Source organism: Impatiens glandulifera, chromosome 1 (genome assembly GCF_907164915.1).
Source record: "Impatiens glandulifera chromosome 1, dImpGla2.1, whole genome shotgun sequence".
Taxonomy (NCBI): domain Eukaryota; kingdom Viridiplantae; phylum Streptophyta; class Magnoliopsida; order Ericales; family Balsaminaceae; genus Impatiens; species Impatiens glandulifera.
In genome coordinates, this window is record NC_061862.1 from 127,017,946 (window position 1) to 127,036,481 (window position 18,536).

Here is an 18,536-nt window from a genome sequence, read left to right on the forward strand (position 1 = left end):
GATTGATCTTGGCAACAACCCAAATTCTAATGATCATGAACTGGTTTCTGCACTAAGTAACAAGGGGAATCCTTTTAAAAATGGCCATGACTATAATATTGTAGAAGTACCCAAGGCGCCAATCAATGAATGTGACCAGAACAACATTAGAATTGAGGAGGAATTAAATGATAAAACTTGTGTTACACATCGGTTTGAAGTTTGTAGTTTGGTTGGATATGCTACTATTGATGACCAAATTGATTATATTGGTAGTGGGAAACATAAAAGCAGGGTTGGGCTTCAGCATGTTCTAAGCAGCAACCACTTGGCGAAGACACTTACTAGTGAAAGTCACATTGTTGGTTTAGCTGGGGTTGAATCTGCTGGGTCTGGGGTTGCAGGATTGAAGACGGATAGACTTGGACAGGTTAATTCGGGACAAATAGTCACTAAGGTAGCTGATGAGACTGGGTTAGTGGTTGCTAAATAAGATTTGTATAATTCTCTTGGATTGGCTGAGATTGATCTTGCAAAGCTGGCTTATGGGTTAGTTTTATCAGCTGATATTAAAGGGATTGTTGGGTCTGAAAGGTATACTCTTGCTGATGTTGGGTCCAAAAATTCTATGGATGGTCATAAGGGTTCTGGTTTTTTAAATTATGTTTCCAAAGCTACTATGATGGGTATATCAAATTTAGCAGGAATTAATTTTTTTGGAAAGAGTGCTCTAAGTTTGGATGTCACTAAGGCTAGTTTAGCAAATTATTCCAGAATGGAAGGCTCTAATGCTAAGTTGACTAGTTCTTTTGGTTCAGGTGGTGTTGATGACAGAAGACATGATAAGTCAGATAAGATTACTTTGGTAGATTGGTCTGAAATTGTTAATTCTGAATCTCTTATTCCAAAGGACGATGCTGGCAAACATTCTGGTTTAGCTGATGTTGATGGATCTGTTGAGACTGAAAGGTCTATTCCAACTGGTTTTGGTCTGGATGTGATATCTATGGCCGGTTCTAGCCTTCCTAAAGCTGATAACTTAGTTGTTGATAGCCGTGAGCAGCATCCTTTGGGGGTGAGCTTATTTAACTCCAATGGAGATGGACTTAGTTAATGTCGCAACTCTACCTTTGATGATAATTAGTCCGTGGCTATTGAAGACAACAAAGACAATAACTCTTACGGATTTTCTGGAAGCGAAGGCAGTGTTGAAAAGGATCATGTTATGGCTGGGTGTATTGATGGCCATGGTGACATTGAAATTCGTGAATTCAATCTGTATATCCATTCATTAATATAATGACATGGAATATACGGGGCCTCAATGATACTATCAAAAGCAAAGAGATTCGTAGGATTATTGATGATCAAAAGCTTGTTATTTTTGGTATTCTTGAAACCAAGATGAAAGAGCGTAATGTGGATCGCATTAAGTGTTTTTGTATGGACAACAACTGGCATTTGGTTCACAATTCTAACAACAGGACAGACAGAATTTGGGTTGCTTGGAACAAAGATGTAGCTGATGTTAAGATGATTTACAAATCTGATCAGGTTATTATGATTGATGTCAAAAGAAAGGTTGATGATAATCTGTTTCGGTTAGCTATTGTCTATGGTTGTAATTCGGGATCTAATAGGAAGAGATTGTGGAGTTGTTTGAAAGCTAAGATTGATGATGGGGACCTTTGGGCTGTTATGGGGGACTTCAATGTTACTAGATTTGAGAATGAGAGGAGTCCTGAATTTGATATCACTCAAGACATGATTGACTTTAATGAGTGCATTCGTGACATTGGGTGTGTTGAACCGACTAACTCTGGCAACATGTTCACTTGGTCTTCAATGAGGGATGATGAGCAAATCAGAAGGAGCGGGATTGACATAGGTCTTATTAATTCGACTTGGGCTGCTAAGTACCCTAGAAGTCATATCCATATTCTTAACCCGGGAATCTTTAATCACTGTCCTATTAAGCTTTATTGGGAAAAGGATAAGAAAGTGAAACGACCGTTCAAATTCTTTAATTTCTGGATGGAAAATGATAAGTTTAAGGATATCCTCATTGAGGTGTGGAACACTTAAGTGAATGGCTCCATGATGTTTCGCGTGTCGGAAAAGTTGAGGCTCCTCAAGAATCAACTTACTAAATTTGATCGGAAGAAGTTCAACAATTATCAAAAAGGGTCATGGCAGTAAGAGTTGATCTTGAGAAGATTCAATCTCGATTTCTTTTTGATGATATTGATGATACTCTGCGGGATGATGAAAAGTCTGCCCTTGCCACTTTCAGAGAGCTTAGGTCTATGGAGGAGGGTTTTGTGAGGCAAAAGTCGAGACATAATTGGATTTCTCTTGGTGATAGGAATACGACTTTTTTCTAACGGAAATGTTCTTCTAGAAACCTTCGGAATAATGTTCAAAGGCTCAAGAATGACAAGGGTGATTTTGTGCACGGACATGAACAAATTCATGACTTGGCTGTTCAATTTTATCGTGGTCTCATGGGTAATAAAACCGGGAAGCAACTCAGTCAGCTTAACGTACTCTATCAAATTGTTGACAAGAGAATTACAGCTGAGGATAGTCGTGATCTTGTTAGAGTAATTTCAAGAGATGAGGTTAGAAAGGCGATGGCTAGTATCAATGGTAATAAGAGCCTCGGACCTGACGGTTTTAATGCGGAATTCTTTAAGGCTAATTGGGATATTGTAGGTAATGACGTTACAGAGGGGGTGCTGGAATTTTTTAGAAATATAAAGATGCTTACCCAATGGAATGTCACTTTGCTTAATCTTATTCCTAAAAATTTCGTGCCTTAAAAAATTCAAGATTTTTGACCCATTTCTTGTTGTAATGTTGTGTATAAAATCATTTCTAAAATACTTGCTAAACGTTTTCAAGGTGTTATTCCTAAGATTGTAAGTCTAGGGCAATCTGCTTTTATACACGGTAGGTCTATTTTGCATAACATTCTTCTTATGCAGAATCTTTTAAAGGGTTATGGGAAAAGGAAGATCTCACCTCGGGTCGCGTTTAAAATCGACATCAGCAAGGCTTTTGATTCCGTTAAATGGGGAACTATACATGATTTTCTTGTCGTTGCTGGTTTTCCTAGAATCTTTATTGAATGGATTATACAATGCGTCTCTATCTCCCGGTTTGTAGTTTGTGTCAATGGAGTTCACGGGGGCTATTTCAAGGGCAAAAATGGTGTGAGGCAGGGCGATCCTCTCTCTTCTTACATCTTCGTATTGATCATGGAGATCTTTGAGAGTGTCTTAACGACATTCCGAAAGAATCACCATTACACTTTCCACCCTTTCTGCGAAGAGGAGAAGATCACTCATTTATGTTTCGCAGACGACTTGTTCTTACTTGCTCATGCTGATGTTGAAACCATTAATACTATAAAAGATGCGCTTAACTTCTTTTCTGATGTTAGATGATGAGACAAAGGCTAGGATACAAGACATTATGGGCATCCCCGAGGGTTCGTTTCCGGTTCGTTATTTGGGCATTCCACTCACAACAAGACAGATTTAAATTGTTCATTGTAGGCCGCTCATTGAAAAAGTTAAAAACGTCGTTATGGGGTGGGCACCCAAGAAGCTTTCATACACGGGCAGAATTGAGTTGGTTGGAAGCGTGGTCATGGGATTAATTGGTTACTGGTCTCAGCAAATTGTGCTCCCGAAGAAAGTTATGAAAGAGCACGATACTATCATGAGTAATTTTATTTGGGGCAACCAAGGACGTGGTGGAAAGAAAGTGAAGTGGATCGACGTTTGCAAACAGAAAGACGAAGGTGGTATTGGACTGAGGAGCTGTATTGAGTGGAATCGGGCTGTTATCTACAAACATCTTTGTGCTTTACAAACTAAACAAGATTATCTATGGGTCAAGTAGGTGCACTCACGGTTTTTGAAGCAGAATTGAGCATATGGACTTGTAAAATCACGGATGATATGACTTGGTCGTTGAAGAAAATTTTGAAACTGAAAAACAGCCTTGGTTCGATCTTTGATATTCGTATTGGGGATGGGTGTGGTACTCTCTTTTGGCACGATCCTTGGTTTGAAAACCAGCCGTTGATTACTAAGGAGGAATTTCGAGGTTTGAGAAAAAGAAGGGATTGTGCGGCTGCCACGATGATTACTAGGTTTGTTAGAAAGTTAAAGGAGACAATGTCCGTTTTTTTCCCGTTTTGGGTTTTTTTTAATGAAATGACAATAAGTCATTTTCCCAAAAAAAAGTCGTTATAATCATACTAAGGCTAGATTAGAGCCGTGGTAATCCTGCTAAGGGTGGATCGGGAGCCGTGGTCGCGAAACGATATTAGACATAATATCGTTTTAGGGCGTCTAGATTGCTAGGAGCAATAAATTCTTCGCCTTCAATTGTTGAAAGGTGAACCACACCTTTAGAGAGGATTTTCGTGATGAGGAAGGGACCTTCCCATCGTGGTCGGAACTTTCCCATAGGTTCTAACAGTTCACGGATTATATTGAGCACCAGGTCACCTTCTTTTAGGTTTCTGGGTTTAACCTTTCTATTAAAGGTATCGGCCATTCGTTTCTGGTAAGCCTGGGTTTTGCATAACGCATCCAACCTATGGTCTTCCATTAATGTAACCTGGTCGTATCAAGCTTTACCCAATCTTCTTCAACAACGTGAAATTCCAACAAGATTCTCAGTATGGATTGTACGACGTACATGCCATAAACTAGAGAATAGGGAGTCTCGTCTGTCGATGCTCGAGTAGTTGTACGATATCTTCATAAGGCGAATGTCAGCTTTTCATGCCAATCCTTATATGTGTTGGTCATCTTCTTGATGATCCTGATCACATTCTTGTTTGCCTCTTCGACTGCGCCATTGGTTTGGGGTCGATAGGATGAAGATTTGTGATGTTCGATCTTGAATTCTTTGAGAAGGGATAAAACCATTCCTTGGAAGTGTCTTCCATTATTCGAGATAATAGCATGAGGTACTCCGTACCTAGTTATGATGTTAACACAGATGAATTTTTCTACTTGAGTAGACTTGAGGATCTTATAAGACGATGCCTCGACCCATTTAGAGAAATAGTCGATGGCTACAAGTATGAACTCATGTCCATTGGAAGCATGGGGATAGATTTTCTCAATGACATCAATGCCCCATGTCGAAAAGGGCCATGGTGATGTCATGCAGTATAGCAAAGATGTTGGAGTATGCTTTAGATTAGCATAGATTTCACATAACTGACACATTCTTGCTCGATGTTTTGCCAATAATATCCGAGACGGAGTATTTTCTTGGCAAGGGCGAGTCCATTCATGTGTGAACCACACACACCTGCGTGTACTTCTTCTATGATCCGTCGTGCCTCGGGACCATCGACGCAAAGCATGTTTTAACCATCAAAAGATCGTCTGTATAACTTGTTAGCTATCCAAGCATAGTTGGTGGAATACTGACGCAGGGCTCTTCGTTCCTTAGCTCGAACGTGGGACGAATATTCTCCATATACAATGTAGTTTTGAATGATATCGAACCATGGTTTGGTGGGCACTTGAACGGAGGCTACCACTCCAATTTTGAAATCGGATTTCCGTTTCTGGCGGATCTTCATAGGTTTGACCTTCATTCTAACATGAATTTGGGTCATAGCTGCTAGTGTAGCTAAAACATCGGCAAATTGATTTTGGATTCTTGGGGAGTGTACAAAAGACACATGATCGAACTTGTCGATAAAACAGAAAAGGAAAGTGTGATAGATTTTTTTGAGGCTTACCTGTTTGGAGGACAGGGCTTCGAGTACCTATCGATAAATAAGATTTGAGAATTACCTATTTGGAGGACAGGGCTTTGAGTACCTATCGATAGATAGGGTTTGAGAATTACCTATTTAGAAGACAAGGTTTTAGGAATACCTATCGATAAATAAGGTTTTGAGAGTACCTATCGATAGATAGGGTTTTTTTGAGAATACATGTTCGGAAGATAGGGTTTCGAGTACCTATCGACAGATAGGGTTTAGGTATTACATGTTTGAAGGATAGGATTTTGAGTACCTATCGACAAATAAGGTTTTGAGTATCTATCAACGGATAGGGTTTGAGAATTACCTGTTTGGAGGACAGGGTTTCGAGTACTTATCGACAAATAGGGTTTGAGAATTACCTATTTGGAGGATAGGGTTCTGACTTGTGACAGAGTCGTGTACAAACAACGTGTCGACCTATCGACGGATAGGGTTTTGGTGATAAGGAGTCGTGTACGATGATATCTTGACCTATTGAGAGATAGGGTTTTAAGAGAAGGAGTCATGTACGAACGAAGTCTCGACCTATCGAGAGATAAGGTTTTGAGAGAAGGAGTCGTGTACAAACGACATCTTGACCTATTGAGAGATAGGGTTTTGAGAGAAGGAGTCGTGTACAAATGACGTCTCCACCTATCGAGAGATAGGGTTTTGAGAGAAGGAGTCTTGTACGAATGATGTCTCGACCTATCGAGAGATACAGTTTGAAGAGAAGGAGTCGTGTACGAACGACGTCTCGACCTATCGAGCGATAGGGTTTTGGAGAAAAAGAGTTGTGTACAAACGACATCCCGACCTATCGAGAGTTAGGGTTTGGAGAGAATGAGTCGTGTACAAACGACGTCTCGACCTATCGAGAGATAGGGTTTTGAGAGAAAGAGTCGTGTACAAACGACGTCTCGACCTATCGAGAGATAGGGTTTTGAGAGAAGGAGTCATGTACAAACGACGTCTCGACCTATCGAGAGATAGGGTTTTGAGAGAATGAGTCGTATACAAACAATGTCTCCACCTATCGAGAGATAGGGTTTTGATATAAAGAGTCGTGTACAAACGACGTCTCGACCTATCGAGAGATAAGGTTTTGAGAGAAGGAGTCGTGTACAAACGACGTATTGAACTATCGAGAGATAGGGTTTTGAGACAATGAGTCGTGTACAAACGAAGTCTCAACCTATCAAGAGATAGGGTTTATAATGAAGGAGTCGTGTACAAATGATTTCTTGACCTTTCAAGAGATAGGGTTTTGAGATATGGAGTTGTGTAAGAACGAGGTCTCGACCTATCTAGAGATAGGGTTTTGAGAGAAGGAGTCGTTTATGAACGACGTCTTAACCTATTGAGAGATAGGGTTTTGAGAGAAGGAATCATGTATAAACGACGTCTACCTATCGAGAGATAAGGTTTTTTTGGGAAGAAGTCGTTTATGAACGACGTCTTAACCTATTGAGAGATAGGGTTTTGAGAGAAGGAGTCGTGTATAAACGACATCTAGACCTATCGAGAGATAAGGTTTTTTGAGAAGAACTCGCGTACGTCTCGACCTATCGAGATATAGGGTTTTAAGAGAAGGAGTCGTGTAAGAACGACGTCTCGACCTATCGATAGATAGGATTTTAAGAGAATGAATCATGTACGAACAATTAGGGAACCTATCGAGAGATAAGGTTTTGAGAGAAGGAGTCGTGTATAAACGACGTCTCGACCTATCGAGAGATAGGGTTTTGAGAGAAGGAGTTGTGTGTGAACGACATCTCAACCTATCGAGAGATAGGGTTTGGAATAATGAGATTGTGTACGAAAAATCTCACGTACCTATCAACAAATAAAATTTACATTACCTGTTGACTAACATGGTTTGGAATAATGGGATTGTGTACAAACAATCTCACGTACCCATCAACATATAGGATTTAAATTACCTGTTGACAAATAGAGTTTGAAATAACGGGATTGTGTACAAAAAATTTCACGTACCTATCAACAGATAGGATTTAGATTACCTATCGACTAACAGGGTTTAAAATAACGGGATTGTGTACAAAAAATCTCACGTACCTATCAATAAATAGGATCTAGATTACCTGTTGACAAACAAGGTTTGGAATAATGGGATTGTGTACAAACAATCTTACGTACTTATCAACAAATAGGATTTAGATTACCTATTGACTAACATGTTTTAAAATAACAGGATTGTGTACAAACAATCTCACGTACCTATCAACAAATAGGATTTAGATTACCTGTTGACTAACATGGTTTGAAATAACAAGATTGTGTACAAACAATCTCACAAACCTATCAACAAATAGGGTTTAGGTTACCGGTTGACTAACATGTTTTGAAATTATGGGATTGTGTACAAACAATCTCACGTAACAAACCAGTATTATCGGTCTTAACGTAATTGATAGGAGTATAGAATTCCGATCTAGTACTCCTTCACGTAAGTCTGGGTGATGTACCCATTTGAGGAAAATATTAGGGTAAAACCTAAGTATAGGGTAAAACCTAAGTACCTGTTGGGGTGATGGACCCCATGAGGTGGACTATTGTGAGAGTGGAATGTTATAAATTTCAATTTATAAACAGCCAGAGTTTTGTTTATTTTATTCATTTTAAAATAACAAGTTAATTCCTAGCAGAGTCGCCAAGAAAGTTGTAACACCGTTTATCCCCCAGGGTCTATGTCTCGTTCCATAGCTTATCACTTGCTTGTGAGGCACGTGGCAATATGGAAGGACTACCGCGAGACAACTCGAGGTTTAATGATTTCAACCTTGGTTTGCGTGCCAGACATCTTTTAAAATGAAACATTTAGTTTTTAAAAGATTTTGAAAATACCTGGAGTGGTAAGAAATTAATTATGAAAAATAATTAATCTTTTGTTCAAACATTAATAATCTATGAGGCTAAATAACAATTTAACCTTACCCAATTTAAATCAATTAAGCATAATTAATTTAAAGATTATTCATTTTAAAATCAGAGTCGCCAAGAGATTTTATGAAAATCAATAAAATGATACATGTACAAACGTATTTATACTAGAGTTTCTGAAAAAAGTGGTTCGTTGTCTGTTTACGCTCGGGAAAGGGCTTCGCGCTATGTCCTCTACGCCCGCCTAAGAACGATTTTCAAAATCCTTCTAAAATAGACAAATTTTTGTTTCTATAAATCTTATTATAACATTCATTATCTTTAATTAGTAGTCCAGGGGTCCTAAATGAAGATAGACTTTAAATAATTGTACAAAATTATTTAAAGAAGGTGTGTACCTGTTGCGTTGATGTTCAGATTCGACAAAACCTGAAAATATCAGAAAAAAATATTAAAGAGTATAATCAAACAAGACCTTAGCAAAACATTTATTTTGAGAAATATCCCAGAGAATCTTGAAAGTTACTTTCTGACCTTGAGAATACCATTTTTTAGAAAATGGGGGTTTAGTTCCAAAATAGGTTTGGATTTTTGAAAAATTGAAACAAAATAGGCCTAAGAGGATTAAATCCTAGGTTTGAGTCTGATCTTGTAACTTTGAGCTTAGTAGGGTTTGAGAGGTTCAATGTTGAGTGAGGGTTCGGACTTAGGCCTAGGGTTGTAACAGTCTTAGGCTAAGTGGGGGTTTGATCTTAGGCTAGGGCTAGGGTTTGGCCTAGGCTAAGATGAGGCTAGGATTAATTTTTTGTCCTAGGTTAGGTGTCAAGGTCAATTCTAAATCAAGTGGCAAGGTTTGTCCTAGGTTAATTTGGTCTAGGCTAGTTTTGTCGGTCGTAAGACAACTCTCTTGGTTAGGTGGCACGGTCTTGGGCGGTTTCCTCGTTCGTGCGGCTCAGTCCTGGCATGTTTTTCTCGGTTTTAAGGCAAAATTTCAGGGCCTGGTGTTCTTGTTTTGGTACGAAATTTCAAAAGGCCATAACTTTTGATTGGAATGTCCAAATCACAATCAGTAAGTTGCAGTAGGTTCATATGATCATGAAGAACACAAGACCAAACATAAATCACTATTTTGAGAATCATAAGAGGATCAATTTTAAAACAACATTTCTAGGTCAAATTTTAGGATCTTTTAAATTAAGCCATTTCAAGGCCTGATTTTTGTTCCATTAACATTTGAAGATTAAATGATGAATATAGTTAATCCATACCAAAACAAGAACATCATTACATCATTAAAATAGTTTTTGAAGATTAAATCGAAATCTAACTTTTTTTAAAAACTAAATTTGATCAAACATGATCAAAAGGGTGAAACAGTTACTTGGAATTCATCCCTACATGTTAAGAATCATGTATAGCTACTAATTGAATCAACAAATCCAGATTTTTAAACTTTTTTTTTCAAAATTTCAATTTGATCAAACATGATCAAAACATGATTACAGTTACTTAGAAATCATCCAACCATGTATACAAACATGTAATACAACTAACGGAACCAACAAAATCAGATTAAAAGCAAGAACACAAAGTTTTAAAATTCAAATTTTCAAACTTTTTTCTCAAATTTCAATTTTGATCAAACATGATCAAAACTTGATTATAGTTGTATGAAAATGATTCAAACATGTTTATAAACATATATAACAAGAACACAACATTTCAAAAAAATTCAATTTTCAAATTGATTTTTGCGAAATTCTATTCTAGGTTGATTTGATCGGTTTTCTTTCAACAAAAAGCTTACACATGATATATATAATGATTCTTTACAAAGAAATCATACAATCAAGCATAAGAACACGACCAATGTGATCAAACAAAAAATTTTAAGAAATTAAAAATTTTCAATTACAAATCAATATTCAAGACTTCTGGAATCATACCAACAGATGGAAAACATTCTTGGGAGTTGTTGTAAGTGATCCAGAAGCCTAGATCGAAGCTTGGCTCGCTAGAGAAAGTTTTGAAAAAAACTGTTCTTCACCGGAATTTGTAGGTGTTCAATCGGATTGAATTGAAGGGTAATTCTTGGTTATTGTTTGATGGATTGGTATTAGGATGGTAGGGAAGTATTTATAGTGCTCGAAGGTCGGCTGTAGAAAGCCAATTTGAGTCTTCTTTGATCGTTGGCGTTCTTATCCCTAATTCGTGGCAGTCTTATCCCGGGGAAGATAAGGCTTATAGATAAGGGGGAAACGTAGGCGCTGACGAGGATATCACGTGGCGAAAAAATTAACGGATTTGATCGCATGTAGCCGAAGTTAGAGCTTCTAGAAGAAACTCGCCGGCGATGATCGCGAATCCGGCGACCCCTGCATCCCAGCGAAGAAGATGAACAAAACGACGTCGTTTTGAGTAACGGAACGCTGAGTTCCGTCTAGTTCCGTCAACGGTCAGCTTGGTTGACGAACGGGATTAGTCTGTCCCGTTAATTGACCTGGTGTACACGCGTGCGCGTGGTTTCGCTACACCTGGATTTCTAGCGCACTCTAGGCTGTCGGATGAGATCTGGGCGCTCATCTGAATGTCCAGGATCCTGCTGCAACGTTAAAACATACAATCAGCCACATAGGATTATGCAATTTTAATTTTATTTAAAAGGTTATTAAAACTCAAATTTAATTCTTTTTAAATCCATATTTTCACCAAAAAATTCACAAAAATATCTCTAGATTCATAATAACAATTATGATCATGTTTTATTTTTTTGGGAATTTTGGGGTATTTTATTTAATTGGTTTAAATCATGAATTAAACATAAATCATGAATAAATTCTAATTAAATATTTTTAACCGCTTCCTTGGTCTAATTTGGGTAAATATATACAAATATTTTATCCTCAAATTATTTTTGGAATTTTAGAAAGTTTCCTTAATTAAGATTTAATTATCACAATAATTAATCCTTAATTAGGTTTTAACTCCTTCTTTAAGTTATTTTGAATATAAAAATCCAAAATATTATTTTAATATTATTAAACATAATAATATTATTTTGCAAATAGGTTAAGTCAAATTTTCATGCTTACAACTGCATATACAAATGATAGGACTTTAATTAATAAAAAATCTGTTGTTATTGGAATTGCTGCACATAATGAACCGTTATTGTCGCTGGTTGGTACCCTAGACCTGACCGGTCATTCTGTTGGGAAATTGGATTTGAAATCTTGTCTGGCTAAAATTTGATGACAATCGAGTTGCTTGTGCTGAAAATTCGGTCCCAATGTTGGAGATAATCTGTCTAAAGGGCTTTAAGGTAATGTAGGAAAATAACATAAATTGTACAAGTTTATCGAGTCATATTGAAAGCTAAATGTTGGGATATGTTTCTGCATCGGGTGAAAACATTATGTTGAGATCTATGTCTGTTTTGAATGATCCTACTGAAGTTGGTATTGGGGTTCCTATTGAGCTAAATATGACAAGGCTGAATAAGACTGCTGGTAGAGAATTAGTAGGTTCAAAGAATATTACAAGGTCGGGGTTAGTTTCAGAAACAGAAAAACATAACAGTTTGGTTATTCAGGTAAAGAGAAAGATTAGAAAATAGATTTTACCGGTCCTGCTAGAGAGGATGCTGAACTGGGCCAAATGGGTCATATTGAAATTGCCTCTACAGAGTTGGAGATATCAGAAATTTAATTGCCTCTATTGAAATTTCCATTGGGTCCAAAGAAGGACATAATTTCATAATCTTGTTCTGTAATGGGAAATGTTGCAAAAATTAAAGTTTTGGGTTTCACTGATGATCATAATGCTAACTCTACCTGCTCTACTAAGGATCAGATAGAAAGTCAGACAACCAGATTATGAACTAGACTAGAAAAAGGTTGGACAGAAGACACTAAATGAGCCCATGATTCTGAAACTGAGGCTAAAATTGCAGGTTCTTCTAAACAACCTACACATCTAGCTGAAGCTATTAAAGGACATAGTCCAACAAAAGCCTAATAAAATAGATAGCTGAAGCTGAGTTGGAGCTGGGTATAGAAATAAATTCAGCTAAATCAGAAAAGCCTAATAAAATAGATCTAAAGGATGATGAACTGAACTTGATTGGTATAGTCAATGTTGAAAGTTTGACTGGGAATTATATTGATTCGTTGGTTGATGGCACTATGAATGACACAATGTTTGAAAATCTGGGTCTGGGTATGGATTTCATGGAATCTACAAATAAGTTGGGTCAGAATATAAGTCAAGGTATAAGAGGTGAAGAATGTAAGAAACTAGAAGAATTAGCCAACGATTTTTTCTTGGCCGGGTCTGATAAGGGGTTAGCCAATGGTTTCCGCTTGGCTGGGTCTGAAAAAGATAATCTGGTTGCTCACATAAGCCATGGTGCTACTCATGTTTCTGGTCATACAATTGGTTTCTCTATCGGTCCTAAATGAAAGGATGATAACTCTACAATCAAAGCTATGAGCGACTGGTCAAATCAAAAGAACCAAAGCATGGATGTTGATTTAGAATCAGACGATAGCACCGACTATGATGAAACAATAATATGTGACCTTGAATATCATAAGTCCATGAAGATGATGTCAGCATCAAAGATCAAACCAAAAGCAAAGGGGCATAGTTCTTCCAAAACAAGTGCTGAAATTGAAAGGATCGGTCAAGTAATAGGATCGAATAATTTTAAAACAGCTAAGAAGGGTAAGAATGGATCGAAAATTAAAGAAAGGAAAAACATGAAGGCAAATAACTCAAGTTTCAAGAAGAATGCTGAAGTAAATCCCAAGGAACCTGTGACACCCGAGGATAACCTTAAGATATTGAACATGTGTGCGTTTTCTACACTCGTTAATCTAGATCATGAAATTCCAATTGTTAGCACTCAAAAGAGGAAAGTTGGTACACAAGAGAAGAGCACTGAAGGGGATATTCTAAAGAACATTGAAACAATTGAAGGCAACAGTTTTGTGGGAAATATAAGAGTTAGATGGGCCGAAAAAAACAAACAAGTTAGGAAAGATAGCATCCCTGAAGGTTAGCAAGCTGTGTATTGATATGAGCTGGGAAATCATTCATAAATCAAATGATAAAACGGACAGAATCTGAGTTATCTGAGATAACAAAGTTGCTGAGGTCAGGGCTCTCTTTTCGAATGATCAAGCAATCTTGGTGGAGGTCAAAGACAGAATCACATGAATCATGTTTAATCTTGCTATTGTCTATGGTAGCAACTCAAGCACTAACAAAAGACTCCTCTAGAGTTGTCTTAGAAAATGGATCGGTAGTGCTACATCTTGGGTTGTCCTCGGTGATTACAATGTAACCAGAAACGAATCTGATCGTCGCCCATAATCTGAAATAACTCGGGATATGATTGACTTTAATGACTACATCAGAGATATGGGTTGTATCGAGCCTACCAATTCTGGGAATTTCTTCACTTGGTCTTCTACGAAAGGGAATTAGAAAATTAGAAGAAGTAGAATTGATAGACGTCTGATAAATGAGAACTGGATTAACCAATTTTCGAGAAGTCAACTTCACGTTCTGAATCCGAGTATATCTGATCACTTCCCGATTAAATTGTTCTGGGAAAAGGAAGAAAGGTTCAAAAGGTCCTTTAAATTTTTTAATTTCTAGATGGAAAACTACAAATTCAAGGGTATTCTCGAAAGCGTATGGTCTACAGATGTCAAGGGATCCAACATGTACAGGGTTTCTAAGAAGCTTAAGCTCCTGAAAAATCATCTTCAATGCTTTGATAAGAAGAAGTTCAACAATATCTCTAATAGAGTTCTGGATGCTAGAGAAGAACTTAAAGAAGTTTAGAAAAGATAATTAAGGGATGATAGTGATGAAATACTCAATGAAACATAAAGGGATGTCAACTTGAAGAGAATTTTATTAGACATATATCAAGACAGAGTTGGCTCTCGTTGGGTGACAAAAACACAACTTTCTTCTACAGAAAATGCAAGACTAGAAACATGAGAAACAATATATACAGGCTGAAGAATGATAATGGTGAATATGGTCACGGTCAAAAGGGTGTAGATTTGGCTATCGATTTCTATAAGCAGCTTTTGGGTACAAGAAAGCAACATCAAAGTCACCTGAATGCCTTGTATCAGATTAATAATAGGAAAATCTCTGCAGAAGATAGTCGTGAGCTGATAAGGGTGGTCACGAGGGTTGAGGTTAAAGAAGCTCTATTTAGTATTGATGGGAATAAAAGCCCGAGTCCTGATGGGTTTAATGCACAGTTCTTCAAAGACAATTGGTCGGTTGTGGGTAAAGACGTTACTGATGGGGTTCTGGAGTTTTTCAAGAACAGGAAGATATTAAATCATTGAAATACAGCGGTCCTAACCTTGATCCGCAAAACTACGATACCCGAGAAAGTACAAGATTTCAGACCAATTTCCTGATACAATGTGATTTCTAAAATAATTTCAAAAATCATTTTTAAACGATTTAAAATTGTCATAGGAAAAATTATAAATCTTAACCAATTTGCATTCATCCCCGGTAGGACAATTTCTCATATATTCTTCTCATGCAGAGTCTTTTAAAAGGCTACGGGAAAAAGAAATTATCCATGAGAGTGGTTTCAAAATTGATATCAAGAAAGCTTTCGACTCTATTAGATTGGAAGCCATTCAGGACTTTCTGGTTGTATCTGCTTTTTCTATGATTTTTATTTATTGGATTATGTAGTGCGTTATATCATCCTGCTTTGTTGTTAGCGTCAATGGAGTCCACAAAGGCTATTTCAAAGGGGAAAACGGGGTAAGGCAAGGGGACCCCCTCTTTTCTTACCTTTTTGTAGCTATCATGGCAATTTTTTAGTGCATCTTTGCGACGTTCCGAAAGAATCTTCCATACATCTTTCACCCATTCTGTGAGGTAGAGGAGGTAACCCATTTATGCATTGTTGACGATTTGTTCATTCTAGCGCACACAGACATTGATTCCATTAAAACTATTAGGGTTGCACTAACGTTCTTTTTTGAGGTTACAGGTTTAACTATTAATGAAAGAAAAAGTGTGGCAGTTTATGGAGGCGTGAAGGACGAAACAAAGCAGGACATCTTCAACATCATGGGCATCAAGGAAGGCAGCTTTCCCGTAAAGTACTAAGGAATTCCGTGAACCGCGAAGTAGATTGAGATCTCACATTGCAAGTCACTGATTGAAAAGGTATAAAACACGATATCTGACTGGGCAGCGAAAAAGTTTCTTATGTAGGGAGGATCGAACTTATCAAAACTGTGGTTATGGGCATAGTTGGCTACTGGGCGCAACAGATGGTTATTCTGAATAAATTAATGAAGGAGTTCGACACGCTGATGAGGAACTTTATCTTGGGCAGCAACGGAAGAGGAGGAAAGAAAGTCAAATGGACAGACCGGATATTCATGAATGGAAAGTTGAGGACAATGAGAAGATGGTATCGAAGAAAATATAGGAGGTAACCTGGGAAAAAGCGCAGAAAATAGAATGGGCTCCTCTTGTATGGTCAACGAAGATTATCCCTTGACACCAGTTCATCCTATGGCTTGCCTTCTGGGAAAGACTTAACACTCATGATCGTATCAGCAAGTATATGAGCATCCCATACGCGAGTTGTATTCTATGTAGAGGAAATGAAGAAACATAGATCACCTATTCGGGAGCTTTTGTATTGCTTCGGAGCTTTAGGACAGATTCTATAAAAGCCTGAAACTAATCAGTTTCCCGAGCGAATGGAATGAAATCTAAGAAGCGGCACTACTCAAAGCTAAGGGAAATAGATTTGCAACAAGCGTGTTCAAGTGCGGCTTTGGAGTAGTGGTGTAGAACATTTGGCAAGAATGGAATGCAAGGGTATATGGCAGAACCCAAAGGAGCATTGAAGAGTTATGGAAAAATATTGCATCGGATTGCAGCGCCCTCGCGGGAACGTGGAGAAGAATTCCAAGCACGGAGCAAAACTGGAATATCTGCAGGAACTAGAATTTACAGTTTTTTGAACTCACTAGAATTGAAAGCATTGTCATTAGATAATTCATTTTCGTTTTTAGCTTTTTAGCTTTTATTCAGAATGTTACGACTTTAAAATCATTTTAGGCCTGTCTCGAATGATCTCTTAAACTCGTGGTTTTTTTTCCCATTGTAGGAATTTTTAATGAAATGACTCTAAGTCGTTTTTCCAAAAAAAAACAGAACAACAAACAATTGAATTACAAACAAGTCATTAAACAAGAACTATTTGAACCTTCTTTTCCTTGTAATGATTTTATAAGGGATATTCCATCTTTGACTGAACTTCCAACTGTCTTCATTATTCGGAAATCCCCTTCATGTATGTATGAGAGCATTGCCATCGTAAACAATATCATCCCAAACGTTCTCTTATTCGTGCTATGAATTCTTGTATTTCTTTCTCTCCAGGTATTGTAGACCAGGGCTCCAAAGAAGCATTTGAAAAAATTCGCATAAAAGATATCAACCATAGTCTTTTTCTTTATAATCTCTATGAGTTCGCTCCATATACCTAAAAATTTAGTGATATTCATGTTCTAAACAAAATTGATCCACAACTTAGATACAAATGCGCACTACCCAAACAAGTAGTCAATGCTTTCCTTTTTTACTGCGCCGATTGGGCAATTGACGTCTAGAATATTCATATACTTCATAATTATGTCTCTTGTCACCAATCATTTCATGTATGTCAACCAAAAGAATAAATTGGTTTCAAGGTATAACCTTTGAATACCATACTACTTTATAATAATCGACCACCACCTCCTTTGTTTTAATGATATTCCATGTTTTTCATTCCACGAACTTTCCATTCATAATAGTATCCCAGCTCTTTGTATCAATGTTTCCATTGAATTGTATATTATTGATCATATTCAAAATTCTTAATACTCCTAAGAATAGAGTTGCATTTCCTTTATGAATATCTCTAATATAGTACAAGAGACAATTTCTTCTGATTCTGACTCTGATAGATTGTAATTCCTCTCGAAGAATTATGGGATTATTTTCTAACCATGAATTGTGTCAGAATAATATTCCCCTTTCATTACCGAATCTGAACTTCATCATCTGATTTGCCTCTCCTCTAGTTCTTAAGATTTTATTTAAGGACCATTCCATTTCAGTTTTTATTTCATATTTTCTTATGTTTTCTTCATTGATTATGCCAGAAATGACATGTTTTATTATCCTTATGACGTTGTTTCCTAAGTTTTTAGTTGAAAATAGAATATTTGATCAAATAAGTTTTTTATTCATGTCTTATTTGTTATTATTACTTTATGATGTTTGTTTTAATTATATTGTGTGGTAAGAAATTTTAAAAAATTGGTCGGTATTATGTCATTATGATACAGAAATTATGAATAAATACAATGCTACAAATAAAACAACTGAAATAGAATATACGAAGAAGCAGAATCATCAAATTTTATGTTGATTCGAAGTTACCAAATTTTATGTTGATTCGAAGTTATACCGTCTGCTGTTGTGCTAAAGCTTATCGTAAGTAGTTGTCTCCCAGGTACAACGAATCTACTAGTGATTCAACACTAGAATTACTACGCAACGCACTTGGCCAACATACTTGAATCACTATCACTTGACTTAAAAACAACTCCAATTAATGAAGTTAGATAGATCAAAGTTAGAGAACTATCTTATTGAAAACCATAATTAAATATAAAGAATTTGAGAAAGAGAGTATTCCCAAGAATGTGGAATATGTGATTTGGAATTGCTGGAAAATTAAACCTATATATTTAAAGAAAAGACAAAACATCTTCCTAATTAATTTGATATTTAATGCATA

At 37.0% G+C, this 18,536-nt stretch overlaps 1 protein-coding gene across 1 annotated transcript; it reads left to right on the plus strand.

Annotated features, from left to right (window-relative positions):
- Positions 1 to 2,168: 2,168 nt before the first annotated feature.
- On the plus strand, positions 2,169 to 3,428 carry LOC124942795. The gene is made up of 3 exons (XM_047483354.1): positions 2,169 to 2,305; positions 2,381 to 2,714; positions 2,967 to 3,428. The coding sequence occupies exons 1-3, from the start codon at positions 2,169 to 2,171 to the stop codon at positions 3,426 to 3,428; spliced, it is 933 nt and encodes a 310-aa protein (XP_047339310.1).
- Positions 3,429 to 18,536: the final 15,108 nt, after the last annotated feature.

What these genes read in the sequence shown, in the direction of transcription:
- LOC124942795 (XM_047483354.1), top strand. Translation starts at nt 2,169, where the DNA reads ATGGCAGTAAGAGTTGATCTTGAGAAGATTCAATCTCGATTTCTTTTT. An exon ending in ATGGAGGAGGGTTTTGTGAG is followed by an intron (nt 2,306 to 2,380) that starts GCAAAAGTCGAG and finishes ATGTTCTTCTAG; the next exon opens with AAACCTTCGGAATAATGTTC. An exon ending in GTAATGACGTTACAGAGGGG is followed by an intron (nt 2,715 to 2,966) that starts GTGCTGGAATTT and finishes CTTCTTATGCAG; the next exon opens with AATCTTTTAAAGGGTTATGG.